General features: G+C 39.5%; 1 protein-coding gene across 1 annotated transcript; it reads left to right on the top strand.

The window, feature by feature from the left end:
- Positions 1-6,002: 6,002 nt before the first annotated feature.
- Positions 6,003-20,748, top strand: cdhr2 (cadherin related family member 2). The gene is made up of 30 exons (XM_072395299.1): positions 6,003-6,009; positions 10,060-10,119; positions 10,254-10,393; positions 10,484-10,538; positions 10,611-10,696; positions 10,841-10,930; positions 11,018-11,140; positions 12,100-12,246; positions 12,486-12,561; positions 12,652-12,761; positions 13,169-13,375; positions 13,469-13,618; positions 13,725-13,883; positions 13,988-14,049; positions 14,174-14,417; positions 16,159-16,398; positions 16,497-16,566; positions 16,673-17,257; positions 17,374-17,445; positions 18,079-18,128; positions 18,214-18,365; positions 18,523-18,619; positions 18,744-18,832; positions 18,941-19,012; positions 19,247-19,382; positions 19,491-19,612; positions 19,763-19,876; positions 19,980-20,063; positions 20,340-20,397; positions 20,488-20,748. Exons 1-30 carry the CDS (start codon positions 6,003-6,005, stop codon positions 20,635-20,637), a joined length of 3,807 nt encoding a protein of 1,268 aa, XP_072251400.1. The 3' UTR covers positions 20,638-20,748.
- Positions 20,749-20,984: the final 236 nt, after the last annotated feature.

Raw genomic sequence — 20,984 nt, 5'->3', positions numbered from 1 at the left:
ATGTGCTCCACTTTTTTGGTCTTAGTGAGGACTCGAGCAACTTAGTTCTGGATGGGCTGCAGTTGTCTAACTGACTTTTTAGGCAGACCTGTAAAGATGCTGTTACAATAATCAAGCCTACTAAAGATGAATGCATGGACTAGTTTTTCCAGGTCCTGCTGAGACATCAGATCTTTTAGCCTTGATATATTCCTATGGTGATAGTAGGCTGACTTTGTTATTGCCTTAATGTGTTTGTCCAAATTTGGGTCTGAGTCCATCACTACACCCAGATTTCTGGCCTGGTTGGTAGTTTTTAGATTTATAGATTGAAGCTCTGTGGTGACTTTCAATTGTTTATCTTTGGCTTCAAAGACAATTACCTCAGTTTTGTTTTTGTTTAGCAGGAGGAAGTTGTGGCACATCCAGTCATTAATCTCCTCAATGCATTTTCCAAGGGCCTGTACAGGCCCTCTGTCTCCTGGTGACATTGTTATATACATCTGTGTGTCATCTGCATAGCTATGGTAGTTTATTTGGTTGTTTTTTATAATCTGTGCCAGTGGGAGCATGTAGATGTTAAACAGAAGAGGTCCCAGGATGGAACCTTGGGGAACTCCACATGTGATTCTTGTCTGCTCAGATGTAAAGTTACCTATTGACACAAAGTACTTCCTGTTCTCTAAGTATGTTTTAAACCAGTTTAGTACAGTTCCGGAAAGACCAGCCCAGTTCTCCAGTCGTTTGAGTAATATATTGTGGTCAACTGTATCAAAGGCAGCACTGAGATCCAGTAAAACTAAGACTGACATTTTTCCACTGTCTGTATTCAGACATATGTCATTAAACACTTTGGTCAGAGCAGTCTCAGTGCTGTGGTGCTGTCTAAAGCCTGACTGGAAGGTATCATAGCAGTTATTTTGTGTTAAAAAGTAATTAAGCTGTTGAAAAACCGCTTTTTCAATGATCTTACTTAAAAATGGGAGATTTGAGATTGGCCTGTAGTTGTTCATTTGCGTCTTGTCAAGATTGTCCTTTTTCAGCAGAGGTTTAATTACAGCTGTTTTTAGTGGCTCTGGAAACACACCTGACGTTAAGGACAAGTTCACAATCAGTAACAGGTCTGACTCCAAAGTCTTTGAGACCCCTTTGAAAAAACCTGTTGGTAGGATGTCTAAACAGCAAGAGGAGGACTTCAGGTGACGTAAGATGTCCTCCAGGTCTTTACTGTTAATGGGTTGAAATAGTGTCATGGTCTTTAAACCGGTTTTCGGTGGACACAGTACATATGCTGAACCTGCTGCTGATGTACCAACTGCTTGTCTAATATTTTGGACTTTGTCTATGAAGAATTTGGCAAAGTCATTGCAGGCCATGGTGGAATGGAGTTCATTTGCCACTGACACAGGAGGGTTTGTTAGCCTGTCAACTGTAGCAAATAAGGCCCGAGCACTATGACTGTTTTTGGTGATGATGTCAGAGAAGTAGGATTTCCTTGCATTCCTCAGTTGTAAATTATAAGAGTGAAGTTTCTCTTTATAGATGTCATAATGAACCTGGAGATTTGTTTTTCTCCATCTGCGCTCAGCTTTCCGACACTCTCTTTTCCCATTTTTCACCAGTGTGGAATTTCGCCATGGACACTTCTTCCTTCCAGAGATAACCTTCACCTTAATGGGAGCAATAGTATCCATAACATTTAACATTTTAGTATTAAAGCTACCGACGAGCTGAACCCCCGGACAGGGAAGGTGTTAAAGATCTTACTACTTTTTTCAGTTATACACCGTTTTGAGATCATTGCTGTTGAGACATTTGTGTGCACTGAAATCGTACTCTCAAAGAAAACACAGGAACAGTCAGACAGGCCCACATCAGACACAGTAATCTTTGAAATGCTTAGACCCTTAGAGATCACTAAGTCTAGAGTGTGCCCCCTATTGTGCGTGGGCTCTGTTATATGCTGAGTCAGCCCAAAGTTGTCCAGAGTGTTACTCAGGTCTTTAGTCCCTCTGTCCTGAGGGTTGTCCATATGGATGTTAAAATCACCAACAATAATTATACAGTCAAAATCAACACAGATCATAGACAGCAGTTCACTGAGGTCTTCAGAAAAATCTGCACAGTATTTAGGGGGCCTGTAAATATTCAGAAACAGGACTCTGGGTGAGGCCTTCAGCTGTATAGCCATATATTCAAAGGACTGAAAACTTCCAGGAGATAACTGCTTACATTGAAATGATTCATTGAATAAGACTGCGGCCCCTCCTCCTCTCCTGCTCACTCTGGCCTCGCTGATAAAACTGTAACCAGGAGGGGTTGACTCAATAAGAACAGCAGCACTGTTATTTTGTTCCAACCAAGTTTCAGTTAAAAACATAAAATCCAGGGTGTGCTCAGTGATAAAATCATTAATTAAGAATGTTTTCCCAGCCAAAGACCTAAAATTTAATAAAGCTAACTTAAGTGTTTTAGGGGTATCATTTGCCCCCTCGTGTTTGGGAGCAGTCTGTGGCACACAAGGTATGTTTACTTTATTCAAAGATCTTTTTGAGTGCAACTCTCTGTGTTTTGACTGGGTCACATTTCTCCTTCTGTCACCTAAAAGTACAGAAATTTTAAAATCTTCTAATAAACAGGGTCCCAGCTTGTCCTGGGAAAAGTCACGACTGTCAGAATCCACACAGCCTGGACCCCTCACACATCACACATCAGACTGCGGAGACAGTACATGGTGGCAGCGTGAAGGGACAGAAGGGGGTGGGGCTGGGCTCCGTCGCTTCGGCTGCTCTAGTAGGGGCGGGGCTTGGCGGGGAACCTTTGGCCGCTTTGGTGGGGGGTTTATGGGGGATAAAAAGGGATTGGGCTGGGGGGTAGATCTAAGCCCAGCATTGACCCGTTCCATCATCTCCTCAGTGAATTTCAGGTGAGGGGAGGAGGAGGGAGTAAGGGAGGGTGAGGAGCACAATGACCTGTCAGGGGTTTGGGGGGCTGGGGAAGGTCCTGGTCCTGGTCCCTGGTCCTGGTCATTAGTGCTGTTGAGAGGGTTTGGGGCAAATAAAGACCTCTCTTCTTGCCTCTGATGTCTCTCCTTTCCAAAGTTCCTCTTGGGTGGGGGCAGATGGAGTTCCTCCTCAAGGTTTCTGCTGGGATTTGTTTGTTCCTCTCTATGAGATAACTCCTTGTTTATCTCAGCCTTGGCCCCGAGCACAGATGGATGACGTAGGAAATAAAATATGTTGGAGGTGAACAGTTTCACCCCTGACTTGTTAAAATTAAATCCATTTGCCTTAAAAAGATGCCTGCGTTCCCAAAAAATGTTAAAATTATTAATAAAATGCACTGAGTGGTCAGCACATGCCAATAAAAGCCATTTATTCAGTGCCAGCAACCTGCTGAATCTTTCCTCTCCTCCTCGGACTGGTGGTACAGGTCCACTGATGAATACAGCTGAATTCAGCGAGCTCACTGTGTTTAATAATCCAATGAAATCCCGTTTCAGAACCTCGGATTGTTGCTTGGACACATCGTTTGACCCTGTATGTAGAACGATGTTTGTCACAGTTGGATATTCATGTGCAATTCCAAGAATTCTCTCCTTTAGATCGTTAACCATATCCCAAGGAAAGCAGAGGACTTTAGTGTTCTTACCGCAGATCCTTTGAACATCATTTGCGGCAGAGTCACCCACAATCAGAGTTTGAGGCCCAGCCTTTAGCTTTCCCTGTGGCCTTTTACTTTCCAACTAGTTTTCAGTCCTTGCCTTGCTGCTTTGGGATGGATGGTCATCCAAGAGAGATCCAGAGTCCTTCGATAGTGGAGCAAATCTGTTCTGCAGTTTCACGCTCGGTTGTTTTGGAGGTTTGTTGTTAACCTTCCCATTCACAGATGTCCAGTCCTGTTTCCTCCCATGTACAGGGGTAGAAGAGCTCCTCTGTCTCGTAGGGAGTGAAGGCCAGTCGGTTTCTCGTCCTCCCACTTTCAGGAGACATGATTTACTCTTTGGTTTTGCACCGAGACAGTTCCAGGGAGGATTATTATTAGCTGATTTATTATAATGCACAGAGTCTACTTTCTTGGTTGTGTTATCTGTGCTCCTTAGCTGTGTGTTAGCTTGCTCATCTCCGCTGTTTTGAATCAATGGCAAGGTTGTTTCATTTCCACATAGTCCATTTACCTCCACATTTACTTCTAAGTGATGAATTTTCATCTCCAGTACTGCAATCTTCTGCAGGAGGCTGTAGTAGTCATCTGTGGAGAAGGGAGGCATCTTGTTGCTAGTTAGCCTAACGGTTAGCACCTTTCCAGGCTATTTAGCTTTAGCTGAGTGCTAGGTGCCCGGACACTGTAAATCAGGCTTCAGCTGTGTGTAGGTCACGCACACGGAGTTGCGATAAGTTGTAAAAAGAATAAAAAATTATTAAAAATTATTTAAAAAGTCTTGGTTCACTTAAAAGAAAAAGAATTGAATTATATCCAAGACTTGTGGAAAGAAATAGAATGATTTAAAAGCAAATTAAGCAGTAAGCAGCAGGAGGAAGCGGAGACGCGTCTGCACTCTTTAGAAGCAGGAAGCAGGAACCTTGGTCATCCATCATTCTACAGTCAGGAAAATATAATACTGTTTATAGATGAATTTTGTAAAACGATTGCTAATCTTCTCTGGAGTGCACAGATTGTGTAATGCTGTGAGGGGAGGAAAACAAAACTGCAACTCTCTCTTAACTCTACAAGTCTCAATTAACACTAAGTTAAGTTAAACCCATTAAAGTTAACCCTCTGGAGCCTTATCCCTTGGACAGACACTTTGTGGTGATTGAGTCGACCATGAACTCCTCTGTATACCAAAGTTTTATAAAGTTAAACGTGAGACCATCTGTCTGACAGCTAAAGCTTTGCTTAAACTGGGCGATGACGATGACCACAACAACAATAATTTCCCTGGTGGGATTATCGATATCTAACTACCTACATAATTGTAACATCTGTTAATGTTTGTTTGTCTCCACATCGAAATCTTAAGATTTTAAATTAATAAAAGACAAAGTAGAAATATAACATAAATCAAAATAAAGAAATGTACATACAAATGGATTAAATGAAAATAAAAAGTAAAATTACATTAAACGAAGGAAGAACGCTTAAGAAACATTATGATTAGAACAAAATGGCACAATTACTTCCCAAAAAAAGGCTGAGGGATAAAGGAAGTGAGCAAAACACACTGGAGTGTGTTAATTGTGTTGTTTGTTATGTGATTCATCCTCTAGGTACTATATAAATGGAAACATAACAAGTGTAAAGAAATAGGGGTTGGACAAAAGGCAAAAGTATTAAAAAAAAGACGACAGGGCAAGGCTATTTAAGTTAAGTTCTTATAAATCCAGAATGGAAGGTTGTTAAATATAAATGCAGAGGAACAGATAGCTTCCTGGATTTTTATCATTGAAAGTATCATAGTAACTATCACCACTTTGTGGTTATCTGTTATTTCAGCATTTCAATAAATACTTATGTTCTCATCACATATTAATTTAAATATGTTATGAGCTGGTGTGTGCTCTATTCATCTTATCAAGGCTTATAATCTTGTCTATGTGGAACAGAAGCGTCATGATTGACCCTGACATCAAATTGCCACTAAAATAAAATTTTCATCATTAAGTTTCTGTTTACTGGCATTGCGTAGGAAGGGTTATATTATGTTTCCACCCATAGACATATTTGTACTGCTGGCTAAGGAGTAAGCCATAAACCAAAGTCTAACTGGATAAGACTTGATTATTGTCAGATTTGATGGTGCAGGAAGGGAGAACCCAGATGCAGACTTCAAAAATAAAAGGCATAAAACGCAAAAACAGAAAACAGGGCTAAGCTGGATATCAAAGCTCAAACTGTGGCAGGAAATAACAAAACATAACAAGACTATGACTATGGTGCGAGAAAACAAGACTATGATTAACGATGGCTGTGAATTAACAAGACTATGAGGCAAAATCAGCCTTAACATTCGTGGCGTGAGCATGGAAGGTAAAGTGAGGATTTTTGCAATGAGTGAGGGAAATCATGAAACTATATACTGTGGGGAGATGATTCGTGATGATTCCATCAGACTCGGCTTTACTGTTTGCCTGGTAGTAATTAAAAGATCAATTGGAATATCTATTAAAATCGAGTTAGACTGTCATTAAACATTGCTTGGAACCACTATGCGATGGTTTTTGTCACTCTGTGCAAAATGTCTCAACAGCCATTATGTCAGCTGCCAGTGTAGTTCAGAGGCTCACATTTCTAACTAACTGTGGGCGAATGACATTTTTCTCTGCTACTATGTCCAGGCCTTACATTTACCTTAGTTTAGTTTATGAACCACACACTTGCAAAGCAAGAGGCAATTCACATAGCCTCAACTGTAGTCTACAATGAGTTGTGTGCTTTTGAGTGAATTGTTGACCATGGTAAGCCTGATATCATCAGCCTGTCTGCATTGCATTGTCTGCAGTGATGACTTGAGCATGAGTGTGTATTGTTTTAGGTGACATCTTTGTTTAAATTTTATTTTTGTGCTGCCACAATCTAAAAACTATTTCACATTTCTTTTTTCTTTTTTTTACACATTTTTTTCCCAGTATATATATATATATATATATATATATTTGTATTATATATATGTTTTTTTTTATTCTATTTACACATCCATCCCAATTTGGACCCTCTAATTCCTGGCAATTTGTTCTCTCTCTTTAAAGAGCTGTAGCGCTGTGCTTTTGTTTGGAGGCAAACATCTGATTATGAATCAAGCTGGCGGGTACAAGCAAGCACAATTCTTTTTGTGATGCCCCTTAATTAGAAGGGAAAGGCTCAAAGGGGGGGAGGGGATCATCAAAGCTTGGATCTACTGATCGACCTACTGATTGGTTCTGATGAGACTCGTTTCAGAAAGACCTCCGGTCACGTTGGGTTTGACTCAATGAGAGCAAATAGTCTAATGTTGCCATGGCAACATAAGCACCCATTCAAACAAGAGGGCAGTTTAAATGCCTTTTGTGGTTCTGGTATGGGCACTGGTGACCCAGTATGCCACAATGCCTCCTATTCCTAGTTACAGTGCCAGTCAATGATGAAGGGAGGAGTTTGCTGTGTGGAAAATGTATTTCATCATCACCTGCTTAAACAGACACAATGCAGCCGCATGATACTTGAGTTTTGCTAAGTAAACCCATTTCTACGTTTTTCTGATCTGCGAGAGCTTTTTTTATTTTTCATGTAACATTACTTGATGCAGTAAGAAGGTTTAGTCTGGCATTACTGGTTGTGCCTTTATTTGCGTGTTAATCATTTATGTTTACAACCCTGACACGGCAATCAGTAGGAAAAACGAGCCAAAGGTCTCATCCAGATATCAGAACAAAGAAGTATCCCTGTCAGGTAAGTCAGACAGCCGCAATTCTAAATCTCATGAACCTTTTTAAAATGTTAATGTATTGATGTAATGACTCAATGACCTGTCGAATATCGTTAAAAAGATATTGTTATTGAAGAGATTTAAATCTGAGGAACAAAATATGCCATCATCTTCAAACTGACATATTACAATATCTTCTGTTTTATGAATTCCAAAGACAACTATAGCTCTTATCTTTGGAAAAGTACTGAAGAAAATGGATCATTTCTAAAAACTTCATCACTAGTCCTTTGCAGATACTGCATTAAAGACAACCTTCATATAATCATTATCATTTAATCAGTGATTCTGTTTCATAACACCCATGAATATAACTCTTGGTCTGTAAACCAGGTTTTGACAGCGGAAAAATAATTCAAATGCACAACAGAGTCCATTTACATGAACTCATAACATTTTTAAATCAGTCAAATCTCTTTAAATCAAAGCAGGTTGAATTAATAACCAGATTTTTGATTTTGTGTTAAAATGTATTACATGAAATGTCATTTTGAGCAGATGGTATAAGAGAGGCCTTTAAGTAAGAGTTTCTGTGGTGAATGTTAGACAATTGCAGAATTGTCCCTATGCTTGTTTTCTGCTGTTTTAATTGGAAAATGCTATGTTAATAAATTCATTCTAGTCTTTATGACTTCACCTTTTAGATTAGTTAATACTGCTTCTTCTTCAGTACCTCTAAGTTAGGACCTGGTTTCCTGGTTTTACTGTGAACGAGACTCCAGTTGTTTTCACCGTCTGCTGTCATAGGTTTGGGTGTGGCCAGATGTGCAATTTGCTGTTAAATTTCAACCAGTATAAATCAGGGCAAAAACAACTTTCTGCATATCGCTGATTTGTGGCCAGTCGTTGTGAAGCCTTGAAGTTGGCATTTTGGCTATTGCCATTTTCTTTTTTCCTTTGAAACCTGAAGATTTCTTATTAGGACAAAAGGGTGAAGGTGAGGACGAGAGCTGACAGTGAGTCTGAGGAGATGCATTTTGACCAACTTTTTTCCATGGCCTATCTCAGCCCTGGGTCTGTTGCATTTCCACTGAGATCTACGGTTCAGGGCAAATTAAGCTGGCTGAAGTGTGTTCATCCACCTTGACAAAGCTCTTTGGAGTCTTCGCACCACTATGCTGGGTCTACAGTTAAACTAGGAGGTCCGCTTCAGGTGTATTAAAATAAATCTGCCTATGTTACACATTTGTTATGGAGGTTTGTTAGTTTTTATTTGTGCCTTAGCGCATAATCATTGTTAAACAATCTGAGATTAACGTTTTGTTGCGTAAAATCCTTGTTATCACAACTGCTTGTGTCTGTTGTCGGCTGAGTCAGCTGTGCTCTGTGGATTAGAGCAGCCTGCCAATAAGGACGTGGACATTTTATGTTCTGTTATTGTGGCTATCAAACCTGAGATGACTAAGGCATAAAGGTGGAAATAAAATGCAGGGAGCGCTAGACCAATCAGAAATGCTGAATATTTCTCTTCAAGCCCCACCTAAAAGATTTCCAACTTTCCAACAAGATTCCCCCAGAACTCCTCTCAACTTCTGGTTCCAGTGGTTGATAGTGAGGCGGTTGAGGAAAGGACCCCATGAATGGTCCTGGCTCCTGTAAAATGTTTCTGGTGGAAATGCAGCTATAGAGAACCCAAGATGTCATTAGCGAATGCTAAGTTATTAGCTGTATACAACCAGATGAAACTGTCAAAAACCCAAACAGAAGTTCACTGCTACTTAAACATTCACCTTGCCAGGAATACACCTCTATCAGGGCTAACAGGTCACTGTTCCAGCAATTCGACAGACACAAGGAAGCCACTAACTGTTCTTCTATTGTATTTTAAATGGGACCATAATTTGTTAAATTAACGTAATTTTGTATTAAACAGGCCTGAAACTAATGTGTGAGAACAAAAACTCAAAGGGTAAATTTTTGCCTTCTCATGTGAGAGGTGAGATCTCTTTTTCATAGACATGCAGGCAATCGGATTTCTGTTCATTTAAAGTTTAAAACACTTTTCAGGCTTACTTTGATAGAGTCTATGTTTTTCCAGCCCTGGATCATTCAGTAACTTCCACATTTCTATTTCATGATATTGTGATTTTTTTTTGTTCGACATGACTGTTGATTATATCAAATGATGTTTGCTGTCCTTAAAAAGTAATTAGAAGAGAACTTATAAAGTGCATCCTCCGTTGAAGGTAATGGCAGTTCTTTTTTCCACCTTTTTTTCTGCACAAGTTTCATAAAAAATGGGATTTTTGTCAAGACAGACAGACAAACAGACAAATGGCATTGGAAAATATACCTTCTCTGGACTTTAGGCACTTTCTTTGGTGGTGGAATTACATTTCCATCTGCCTTCTTTGTGCTTAATGACTTGAATGATTAATCATTTAGTGAAATATCTGCTTGTAAGTAAAGTCAATTAGTCAACAGGTCAGTTCTCTAGAGCTTGTTAAACTCATCTGTTCTTTCAATTACAGACATGGGGGGAAAAACAGGAGGCATTTTATTGTGCCTTCTCCTCTTAGCGAAAGGTGTGTATTCAGTTTATTTTACACCTGTTTTTGAAAAAAGGTTTTTCTTTAAATCAACTTTTAATATTGATATGCTTTGTGTTTCTGCAGCCAACGCGACTCCTTCAGTCAACAAAAAAGTGTACTTTGTGTGTGAAGACACCCCTATAGGTACGTGTGTGTGTGAAATACTCACTTTTTACATTTTTTTATTCAATTTTTATTCTTTATTGTAGCTTTGCTTTATCATGCTTTACCAAATTCAGAGAATGTTTTTAAATGTTGTGTTGGTGTCTTTTACACAGATGGCCATGCATTTGATATCCTAGCATCAGATCCGGGCGGTGAGGAACTGACTTTTGCACTCACTGGGAGTTCTGCTTCATTCTTCAAAGTTGAGAGCAACACTGGGCGTGTAACAGTGAGAGCTCCACTAGACAGAGAGGTATGGTAAGGTAGAAGTGGAGAGCCTTTATGTGTGAAACGGTTCATATTCAGTGAGTATTTATGTGTTGAATAAATTCATCTGTTCTAGACTTCGGATCTTTTGACCGTTGACGTTACTGTCAGTGATGGCGTCAATTCTGTAAGTGACACATAAGTTATTTATTTAATGATGTATGTTGATTATATTCATAAAGGGCATCATGTCTTTCAGATAGCTGACCGATTAACCGTGATATTAAATGACACCAACGACAACATGCCCCTATTTCAAAATTCCTCTTATGACTATGTGATCCCTGAAGTAAGTCAAACACATCATTTTAACTCAGTTAAGCCTGCTCTCCAAGTCATTGTGAGATGGATTTGCCAATCATAATGTAACAGTTGGCTCAATAAGGTCTACACTGAAACATTTCAGTGTGATATCTTTCTTCTTGACTTTTAGAATACAGCTGTAGGTACATCTCTGTACCGAGTGCAAGCCACTGATGCTGACACTGGAATTGCTTCTGTTATTAGATACAGCATTAGTGAGGTAAGATCCAAACAGTACACCAAACCATAAATACAATTCTGATGTTTCATAAGTTAAAAAGTGTCACTGTTGTCTTTTTTTCCCCAGATAACTCCACCACATGGAAGTGAAGTGTTTGACATCGTTGCAACAACTGGTTATGTTACACTGAAAAAAAGCCTGAATTTCACCTCACTGAGCTCCTTCTATCGAATCAGGTTTACTGCAACTGTGAGTATAAGTTGAAGTTGCCATGATACAGATGATAATCACTGAATGTGAACTTTCAGTATTGCAGCAGCATAATGATGGACCAATTAAAGAAACATATTCTTTTGAAATTGGAAATAAGCACAAAAAATAAATAAGTATCCCAAAGTGATTTTAAAAAACGAAGAACATTTTTTGTGAGCTTTTAAGGGTATTTTATTTCTCAGATTTTGACGTCTTTATGTAGCTTATAGAAGCCCTAACATCTGTCAGACATATGATTTAATGGGCATATGTGTGCTATCCGAACAATATTGATCTGTCATTATACATTTAACTGAAAAACATAATAATACGTGCAATATGATCATCCTAGTTGTCAGAACTGATATATCTTCACATCCCTGTTGTGATGAAATGATATGAGTTGAACACATTAGTCAGCTGAGATGTACACTGCAACATTCACAGCTATGTTTCAGTTTTTTGTTTTTCAGAGCTCATGATGCACATTTACTTCAACTTAGTAGGAAAAAGATAAAAAGTGTATAAATGATGATACGAGAATATCATTCAGAGAGCACATGCCCTCTGCCAGGGCCAAAGTCATGTCCTATTTACACTAAATATTCATACTGTTTATCAGTACAAACAGGACAGAGATAGAGTACCACAATTGAAAGCATACTTCTGTACAATGAATCCTGTGTGGGATTAATAGAAGATGTAAATTCCTTTTTTTTGTTAACCTTTCAGTGTGTTTGGTTTTGACTTGATAAACAAAAACTTTATTACTGACTTCATTGCATTTCACAAACTGTCTCTTAAAATTTTACTGAATTCAGAATAGAATTTTTGTAATAATGACATTTATTACTTTGTATTAAAAGTATTAGCAAAATATTAATCAATCACTTTACTAGTCAGTAATTCATGTTGTGGCAATAGAATCCTAAATGACTTTGTGTGTCTGGCTCCAGGACGGCGGAGGCTCCTGCGCTTCTGATGAAGTAGTTACTCTCTCAAGCAGCGTTTTCTCCTTCATTACGGTTCAGGATGTCCCAGACCTCGACCCACAGTTCATCGGCATTCCGTATGTAGGGAGAATTGAGGAGAACTCAGCTGTGGTGAGTGGCAATGACTTTCATTCACCATGCAGATAAATTTTTTTTCAAAGATTCAGTGTTGTAGGAGTGTAAATGAGCAGTGTATGTGAGTCTGTCTTTGGGTGTGGTGCAATATAACTCATATTCATAGGCTGTGAACCAGGTTTGCTTTGCCATATGATATAGTTTGTGTGTAAATTTCGAGATGTTCAAATATTTCTGCTGTCAGAAACCTTTTTTATTCCTTCTTTCTTTGCCAGGGTACTTCAGTGTTCCAAGTGACTGCTATTGACCAGGACACAGGAATTAATGATCCTATGATCTACAGCATTGAAGGTGAGCTGAAAATAAAAATTTTAATTAAAAAAAGGAATAATTTCTAAGTGAATTAAATAAGTCATTTTATTTCCTTCCACTGTTTTTCAGATTCCACTGTAGAGGGTCTGTTCGAAATCTCTCGTGACAACGGCGTGATATCTGTCCTATCGAACATTGACAGAGAAGTCGTTGGTGATACTGTAACCCTGACTGTGAAGGTAACACGCGGAAATACAGATACCACTCTCTATTGTCTTGAATTCTTACTAGATAAGAAGTCTGAGGCAGCAGATGATTAGCTTGGGGAAAAAGTGGGGGGGGACTAGCATGGTCATGTAAAACTGGGTACCGGTCATTGGTATCCTGAAAAGGCTTGAGGTTGCTGAACAACCTCACAACAAACAGCCCATTGCAGGGCCATTGACAAAAGTTACTTCACATTAGAATCAAAGAAGATATGCCATGAGAACAAAGCCAATGTGTCAGCTTCTGTGTTTTTCATCTGACATATTGTGCTGCCAAAAAAAAAAATCCCTCTTTAGTACAGGGGTGCCTGATTACTTGAGATTTTTTACTTTTGAAAAATGTTGAGACAGTAAAATCGCTCATTTCTGTTCTGTTGTAGGCCACTGAGTCTAACATAAATATTCACGGGACCCATGCCAGCACCACAACAAGTGTACAGATCAACATCCTGGACGTCAATGACAACAACCCTGAGTTTTACAAGTGTGGAAGCTCCTGTGCAAGTGCAACTGAGTTCACAGGAGAGGTCTTGGAACACTCCTTGGGGTCTATTCCCATCAACATGACAGTGAGAGATCTGGATAAGGTGAGAAAGTCTTTCCCTGTGATGGCTTTATAATAGATGGCAAGCCATTAACATTATTGTTTGAGCATTATTTACTGCTCTGTGATTTTACAGTTTTCCCACACCGAGCTGAGCCTGGTGGGAGAGGACAAGGACGTGTTTTCTGTGGAACCTTCATCCACCATCTCAGACAGCATTGTTCAGCTCGTTGTCAGGGAGCCCCAAAATCTGGATTTTGAGAAAAAGCAGCAGATGATCCTTCAGGTAGACAGAAAGTTAAAACAGAGCTTATGGTAATAGCTTCAGGTCATCATTTATTTTTGAAGCTCTGTACTTATCTCATGTCTCCTATTCATGTGTGATGGTGCAGGTGATTGCTGTGGATAAAGAAACTAATATAGGCTCTACTGCCACAGTCACTATAATCATAATGGATGACAATGACAACAGTCCCATCTTCCCTAATGTCACATATAAGTTGAGCATAGAAGAGCACTCCGCTGAGGGGACAACTCTGGAGACCATTACTGTAAGCCTGTTTAATCTGGATTTGTACTCAATCGTTTGAGCTCACATTTATAAAAGTTATTGAGGAGAATCATGGGAGCACACTTTTATTTGTTTGTTTTCCAGGCAGAAGATCCTGACACAATGGATCAAGGAAACCTCAACTACAGACTTCTTCCAGACAGCATGTATGTCTACACCAGAATCATACTGCAGTAATTCTGTTCATCTGAATACGACCAGTTTATGCTTTCTACTGCTGAGCAAACTGATGCACACAACACCCTTGAACAGTTTTTATCCATGTTTCAGACTTCCCTACTTTGATGTCGAGCAGCATACGGGCAGAGTATATGTGAAGAGCCAAGCTCTGTTGGATCGTGAGGTCAGATCTCTGTATTCGGCCACTCTGCAAGCCACAGACACAGACAACAAGCCTGGCACCACAGTGCTGGAGATCACGCTGACTGACATCAACGACCAGCCTCCAGTCATAGGCAGAGACTCCTACCTGGCGTTTGTTCAAGAGGGCAGAAAGCTTGAAGTCAAGATAGACGTAAGTGTGGGAGAACTATAATAAAACAATAACCTAGGCTAGATAAAAAATAGTAATAGAATAGAAAAATACTTTAATCACCCCCAATGGGGGAAATTCAAAAATACATGTCAGTCAGTGTGTGTCAATGTTTTATCATAAGGTTAATAGCTCAGCAACCACACAACTGAACCAGTTGCCACATGATGCAGGAACAACATACTGTGAATCACAGCTGAGCTAATATCAGCATTCAGTCACCAAGGGGAGGAACTCTACAGCTAAAAGCTGCTGATTCATTATGTGTTATTGTGATTCAACAAAGTTAAACACAGTTTAAACACAATTTAACAGATTTCAAGTAAATAGAAAGAAATACCACTGTTCCTTTGCCTTACCTTATCTAAAAAGTCAGCTGTAATGATATAATGAATAATAATACAACATGAATAATAACATTTGGTGGCTTGTTGTGTACATTTTGCTGTTTCTTGCTTGCTCTGGTGTTGACGAGAGACTGCACAAATTTTATCCATCCTCCTTAGTATTCAAGAAAAATGTGTTCCCTATACAGTGAAATATTTACATGTGTACATCTAATTAGATTGTTTCTGAATTGAATAAATGTGTTCTATCTGCACATATTCAAACTACGTGAAAATAAAGCAAGACGATGAGGTACAAACTTAATTTGTCTGAGATGGACACTTTTGATGGAGTTTGAAGAGTTAAGGATGCCTTAGCCATAAAGCAAACTCATGTTATAGCAACATATTTACACAATCACAAAATCAGTTCAAATACTGGTGACATCATTTAACAAACCCAACAACCTCACTTCTGTCAGTCTACACTCTGATGGAACAAACTCCAACTCTCTTTAATTGGCCGCATCACCGTCATCAAAATGACAGTTCTCCTCCAAGTAAGCTATATATTTGCAGTGATGCCTGTAACTCCAACCCCAGGATGGTTTTCCTCACTTAACTCTGTAGTCAACAAATTCCATTAGAAAGGTAAAAGACAGGACCAAACAAACCACTCTTCAAAAACCTAAAAAATATGATCCAGATGCTACAAATTTCTACAACCATTTTCTCTCCGACCATCTTCAGTGTGTCCGACTCTGGACCAATGACCTAAACTCTGGCTTGACACTGAACATACTAAGGAACTCCCCATTCAATACTGCTTTAATTAACAGATCAATCATGGGCCATCACTGCTTTAAGTCAATAAGTACCTCTCTCTCTACTTAGTGGACAGCAAACAAAGTCCATCCATCCATTTTCTATATCCACTTAATCCAACTCAAGGTCTCAGGGGGGCTGGAGCCTATCCCAGCTATCATTGGGCGAGAAGTGGGGTACACTCAGTACAGGTCGCCAGTCCATCACAGGGCCACATAGAGACAAAAAACCCTCCACGCTCTCACTCACTCCCAGGGTCAGTGTAGAGTCACTAATTAACCTGCTGTACATGTTTATGGGTGGCGGGAGGAATTTGGAGTACCTGGAGACACCATGTCATTCTTACACTTCAGTTCAGTTGGTTCTAATTTCACACCCATTAACTGTCAGGTGCTTGCTGAGTGTATACCAGAACTCATCATCCAGCATCGATGGTGTGACCGCAGAGGGCCAAGTTTTGTTGATCTTAATGTCCTCTGAGAAACCCACCCAGCTGCCAGTGTAACATGCTTGGAAATTAATAATGAAATACTGCTTCTTACATTTTGATATTATGTTTCTGCTTTTGACAGGCAACAGATACAGATGAACCCAATACACCAAACAGCCAAATTGTGTTCAGTATTGTAGAAGGCAACCACAGCAGCAATTTCTCTATCGACCCTGAAACTGGTGTGTTAACAAACACTGGTGATCTGGATCGGGAGGCCCTGGACCCAGAGCTGAATGGGAGGGTCGAACTCACTGTAACAGCCACAGACAAGGGAACTCCCCCACTGTCCACCACAGTCCCAGTTATAATCAATGTGGAGGTAGGCCCTGTAGGAAATTCTAGATGTTATGTTGCAGCAGATGGCACCACACCTGGTAAGGATTATAACTGCTAATGTATCCCACTGATTCTCCTCAGGATATCAATGACAACTCACCAGCATTTCTAGCCCCATCTTACAAATTCTCTGTTAGAGAAGGAGAGAGAGGCAAGTCACTTTGCAGTCACTTTGTTTCACTTTTCGCTGTCAACTGTTCATGATTATGTGTTAGGCTTATGACTTACCTTTTTTTAAATTTAAATTATTCATTCAGGTGCATTTGTGGGCTCTGTTCATGCTGAGGATCTGGATCAGACAACAGACTTTAACCGCATTTCTTTCAGCATCATCGATGGAAGCTTTGGCAGCTTCATCATTCGAACCTTTTCTGATGTGAGGGGTTACAGGGGAAACATCACCGTGGATCCTGACATTGAGCTAGACTTCGAGAGCAACCGCAAAGAGTACCAAATGCGGTTGGAGGCAGCGGATTTGGAGCAGTTGAAAGTTTTCATGATGGTGGAAGTTATCGTGTTGGATGTGAATGATGAGAGGCCTGAGTTTGTGGCAAAAGGGCCCATAAGTGTGGAGGAGAACACCACCATGAGTGACGCCATCGGGACATTCACAGCGATTGATAAAGATAGCAACCATTCCTTGGTCTACAAGCTGGAATCTGTCACATGCATGTGTCAAGATGTGTCAACACCCTGCAACTGGTTCACTGTCGACCCAAATGGGGATATTCGAGTCAATCCAGAGGAAACGGTGGACTATGAGCAATGTAAACAGGCGGTGGTAGAAGCTCAGGTGGTGGATGAATACACAGAGAAAGGAGAGAACAATAGTGCCACACCAGGTCAGAACTGTGTTGTTAATGAAAGCACAAGAGCAGTTAGTGAAAGCAGTACAGTTGTAATGTTAACAAGGACAATTTACATACTTACAAGCTTGCTCACTGTGTTTTCCATTAAGGCCAAATGGTGATCAATATAGCAGACATCAACGACAACAGTCCAGAGTTCATTCCCACAGATTCTGTATTTGGTGAGTGTTTATCTGAGAATTAATGCTAGGAAGTATGTGTGCTCAGGACATGTTATCCCTATTTGTATCGAGATCAAAGCGCATCAGTAATCAATGAACACAGTTTGGTTTGTTGTCCAAGAGAAGGAATTGATGTAATATTACACACCTGTGTGACCAAAGTCTCCCTTTCCTCTTAATATCTATGTGATTTCCCTGTGCAGCCACAAGTGCAACTAAACATTTACACAACTGTTGATCAGTCCTGAACATCAGCTTTTAGGAATGTTTATCCTTCTCTCTGTACAGAACAGAGCTCAGTTTGCTTGATTTAGGTCCTTCATCAACGTTTTTCGTGGGATTAAGGCCATGTTCTCTTGCTGCATCAAATGATAAATTAATATGAATAGTATTACTTGCAATAGTTGGAGTGGTAGTTGTACAAACAATACTATAACAAATCATTTAAGCTATGTGTATAATTATGATTAAAAAAATAGAATTAGAGTGAAAATCATTAAATATACGTTGTGTAAAATGTTTAAATGGCAAGTATACAAATTTGGGGAAGAATTATTTAGATTTTTGTTATTTGAAAAATCCAAGTCATCCCTCTGTGGGTTTAACACTCATTTCTCTTCTTTGTTGTTGTAGTTGTTGTGTCGGAAACTGCAAGTGGAGGGACATCAGTTGCCAGAGTCATTGTGAGTATGACTGAAAAATGAATAAGTCATGTGACTTCTGTTGAAGATAAATTACATAACATGATGTGGGTCTTGTTGCTCTTAGGCTACAGATCGCGACACTGGAGAAAACGGTGTGATTGATTTTAAAGTAACAGCAGTCCAGTTTGAGAACACAAACGGTGAAACAAATATTATAAGGCTAGTGTTTGAAGCTTTTACAAGTCAACAAATGGACTCCTATGTTGGGATTATTCAGTGAGTACATCCACCGCAGCCATACAGTATTATTCTTATTACTCATAGACTTCCTGTTTTAAATGTAGGGGATGTGAGTTAATACATGCCTGTATCTTGGGTCTCATTGTAATAATCTGTGCATTGCTCCACTCATGATTTCTCCAACTTTCCACAGAACTACTCAACAACTTGATTTGACCCTTCAGGGGAAATATTTAGTAACAGTAACAGCAACTGATGCAGGTGGTCTCTCTAGCAGCACTTTACTGGAGGTGAGTGACTAAAATCTATGGATTCGCAGTCATGACCTGATGTGAAGCATTGCTCTGCCTGTGTGGAGAAGACAAATTGGTAAAATGTGTGGTCCGTCTTCACACTTGTGTGTTTATGTTGCAGATTTTCAACATTGATGAGCTGTATAGAGTTGAACTTCAATTTGGCATTTCTGAAACCGCTGTTGAAAATCAGCTGAGTGATATCCTGAGGTGTGGCTCTTCTTGCAATATCTTGCTAAATCTTGCAGCAAAATACGATTGCAGTCAGCCAAAGTACAGAAATCTGATCTTTTATTTTTCTCTCTCTGACACTTTCAGGGCACTGACAGCTGCAACCAATGCTGCAGTTGAAATTGTTGCTATTAGATCTGATGGGAGCGAGGAAGCCAGGTAAGTTTCCTCAAATATATTCCACATGAATATGTTTAAAAGTCTAATGTAGATAATTTACTGTAACGCCAAGAGTCCCAAATGATCATCATCACTTTTATACAAAATCTGTTTTTGTTCACTAGATGGTGCCAGAGACCCTGTCAAAAACAATGAGGCTGCTGAGAATAAAGTATTTGATCATGATGGTAGATGATGGTTATTGTCAATGTATGCTTTATAATTTTTTCTCAGGGCTGAGTCAAAAACTATCATGGTGGCATATTTTGTCTTCGCCAATGGGACAGCTCTCACCTCTAATGAAGTGGAAAAGATGCTTTCTCATCCTGACCATCAACTTTCACTGATACAACTTGGCCTCATTAACATTGTAAGTCTGGAGTTTTATTTATCATTTATTTTTAGTTAGGGGTTCTTGGCTGAAGCTGAAAGAAACAAATGTCAATGAAATTTTAATGATTCCTTACATTTATTTCAGGGAACTGCTACTGATGATAACGCACCAACAGACCCTGTGAAGTACATCTTGCTGGGGATGGTGGGAGGCCTCGTTATCGTTTTGGCTGTCCTCCTCACCTCATTGTTGTGCACTCGCAAAAAGTAAGAAAAAGGAATTGAGAACATAGAAATGGCACCAGCTGACAAGATATTTAACTGTAAAACTATTGATCCAAGTAAAAAAAAGAAAAAAACAATGCTTCTAAAAGCGTCCCTGAGTTTACTCATCCATTGGTTTCTCTAACACAACAGATACAGAACGAAGCTGAAGGCAGCCAATGCCAGGAACTCTGCATCCATGGGGAATTCTGACAACCAGAAAGGTGGTACAGTGGTGCCTGGAACTAACAAGTACACCATGGAAGGGTGAGGAGACAAAAAGTGTTACCAGGATAAATCAATATGTAGATTACACATCATACATCTTTTTAACATTTAACTGTTATGTTCCTGTCTTAATCACTGACAGTGCTAACCCAGTACTCAACCTCAACATCGTCACATCTATAAACATGGACATGGATGCGAATAGCTCAGATGTGGACAAAGTCAGGTAAAAAAGAAAAAAGTTTCAATCTACCAGTTATTCACTACAGTTTGTACTCGGCTCTGTGGCACTGCTGATTCATAAACCAGGATGTCTTCCAGGAGAACATTTTGTCACAGTGTGCTCACTGAATGCTGGCCTTCTGCCCCCAGCTTTGCCATGAGGACCTTTTATAGAATTAAAAAAGATTATTTTAGCAAAAATATGAGAAAGAAAAACCTCTGAATTAATTTGACATGTAGAGATAACTTGTCCCTTTTCTTTCCCTGTTTCCCACACAAGCCTCAACTCTCTGGATCTCTACGAAACAATCCCTGATAAGGGCACAAAACGTAGCATGGTGAGTTTGCATTTTAGAAATTGTTTGGATTTACGAGTATTAGGAGTATCAGAACATTTTCTAAATTCAAAACTTGCTCTGGATTCACAGAAGAGCATCCAGGAAGAGGAAGAAGATAATGGTCCACCAAAGTACAGAGAGCCTCTGGGTGCAGCACTGGCCCAGCTGGATGACAAGAAAAGTGTTGACAAGCCTAATGTTGGCTTTATCAACCCCATTTTTGACACAACAGATCTTTGATTTTCAGAATAAAGGGATAGACTCGGGCCAGAAGCCTCAGATAGACATCATCAGGAAAACCAAACAAAGCTGTTGTGTTAGATAAAGACCCTGCCTTTAAATAGACCTCTGTTTTGACCATTTGCAATGTAATAACAGGTGTATGCTGTGGATTTGGCACAAAATGCATGACTCTTGAGTGATAAATAAATCAGTGAAACATTTATATCAATAAAAAATGAACCAGTAACCAAAATAAGGGGCAGTATTCCATGAATATATTGTAAGATATACAGTGTACTGAGCTTTTGAATTTCAGTTTTGTTGTGGTATAGAATTATTTGCTGTGGAAAAGATTAATTTTTAAT

This window comes from Leuresthes tenuis, unplaced genomic scaffold (assembly GCF_036924035.1).
Source record: "Leuresthes tenuis unplaced genomic scaffold, fLeuTen1.0.hap1 SCAF_11, whole genome shotgun sequence".
Classification (NCBI taxonomy): Eukaryota; Metazoa; Chordata; class Actinopteri; order Atheriniformes; family Atherinopsidae; genus Leuresthes; species Leuresthes tenuis.
The sequence above is the reverse complement of the archived record's forward strand: the minus strand, read 5'-3'. Positions and strand labels throughout refer to the sequence as shown.

Coding starts and splice junctions, on each gene's coding strand:
- cdhr2 (XM_072395299.1), top strand. Junction 12,562..12,651: donor TATGATCTACAGCATTGAAG/GTGAGCTGAAAA, acceptor ACTGTTTTTCAG/ATTCCACTGTAGAGGGTCTG. Junction 20,064..20,339: donor TCAGATGTGGACAAAGTCAG/GTAAAAAAGAAA, acceptor TTCCCACACAAG/CCTCAACTCTCTGGATCTCT.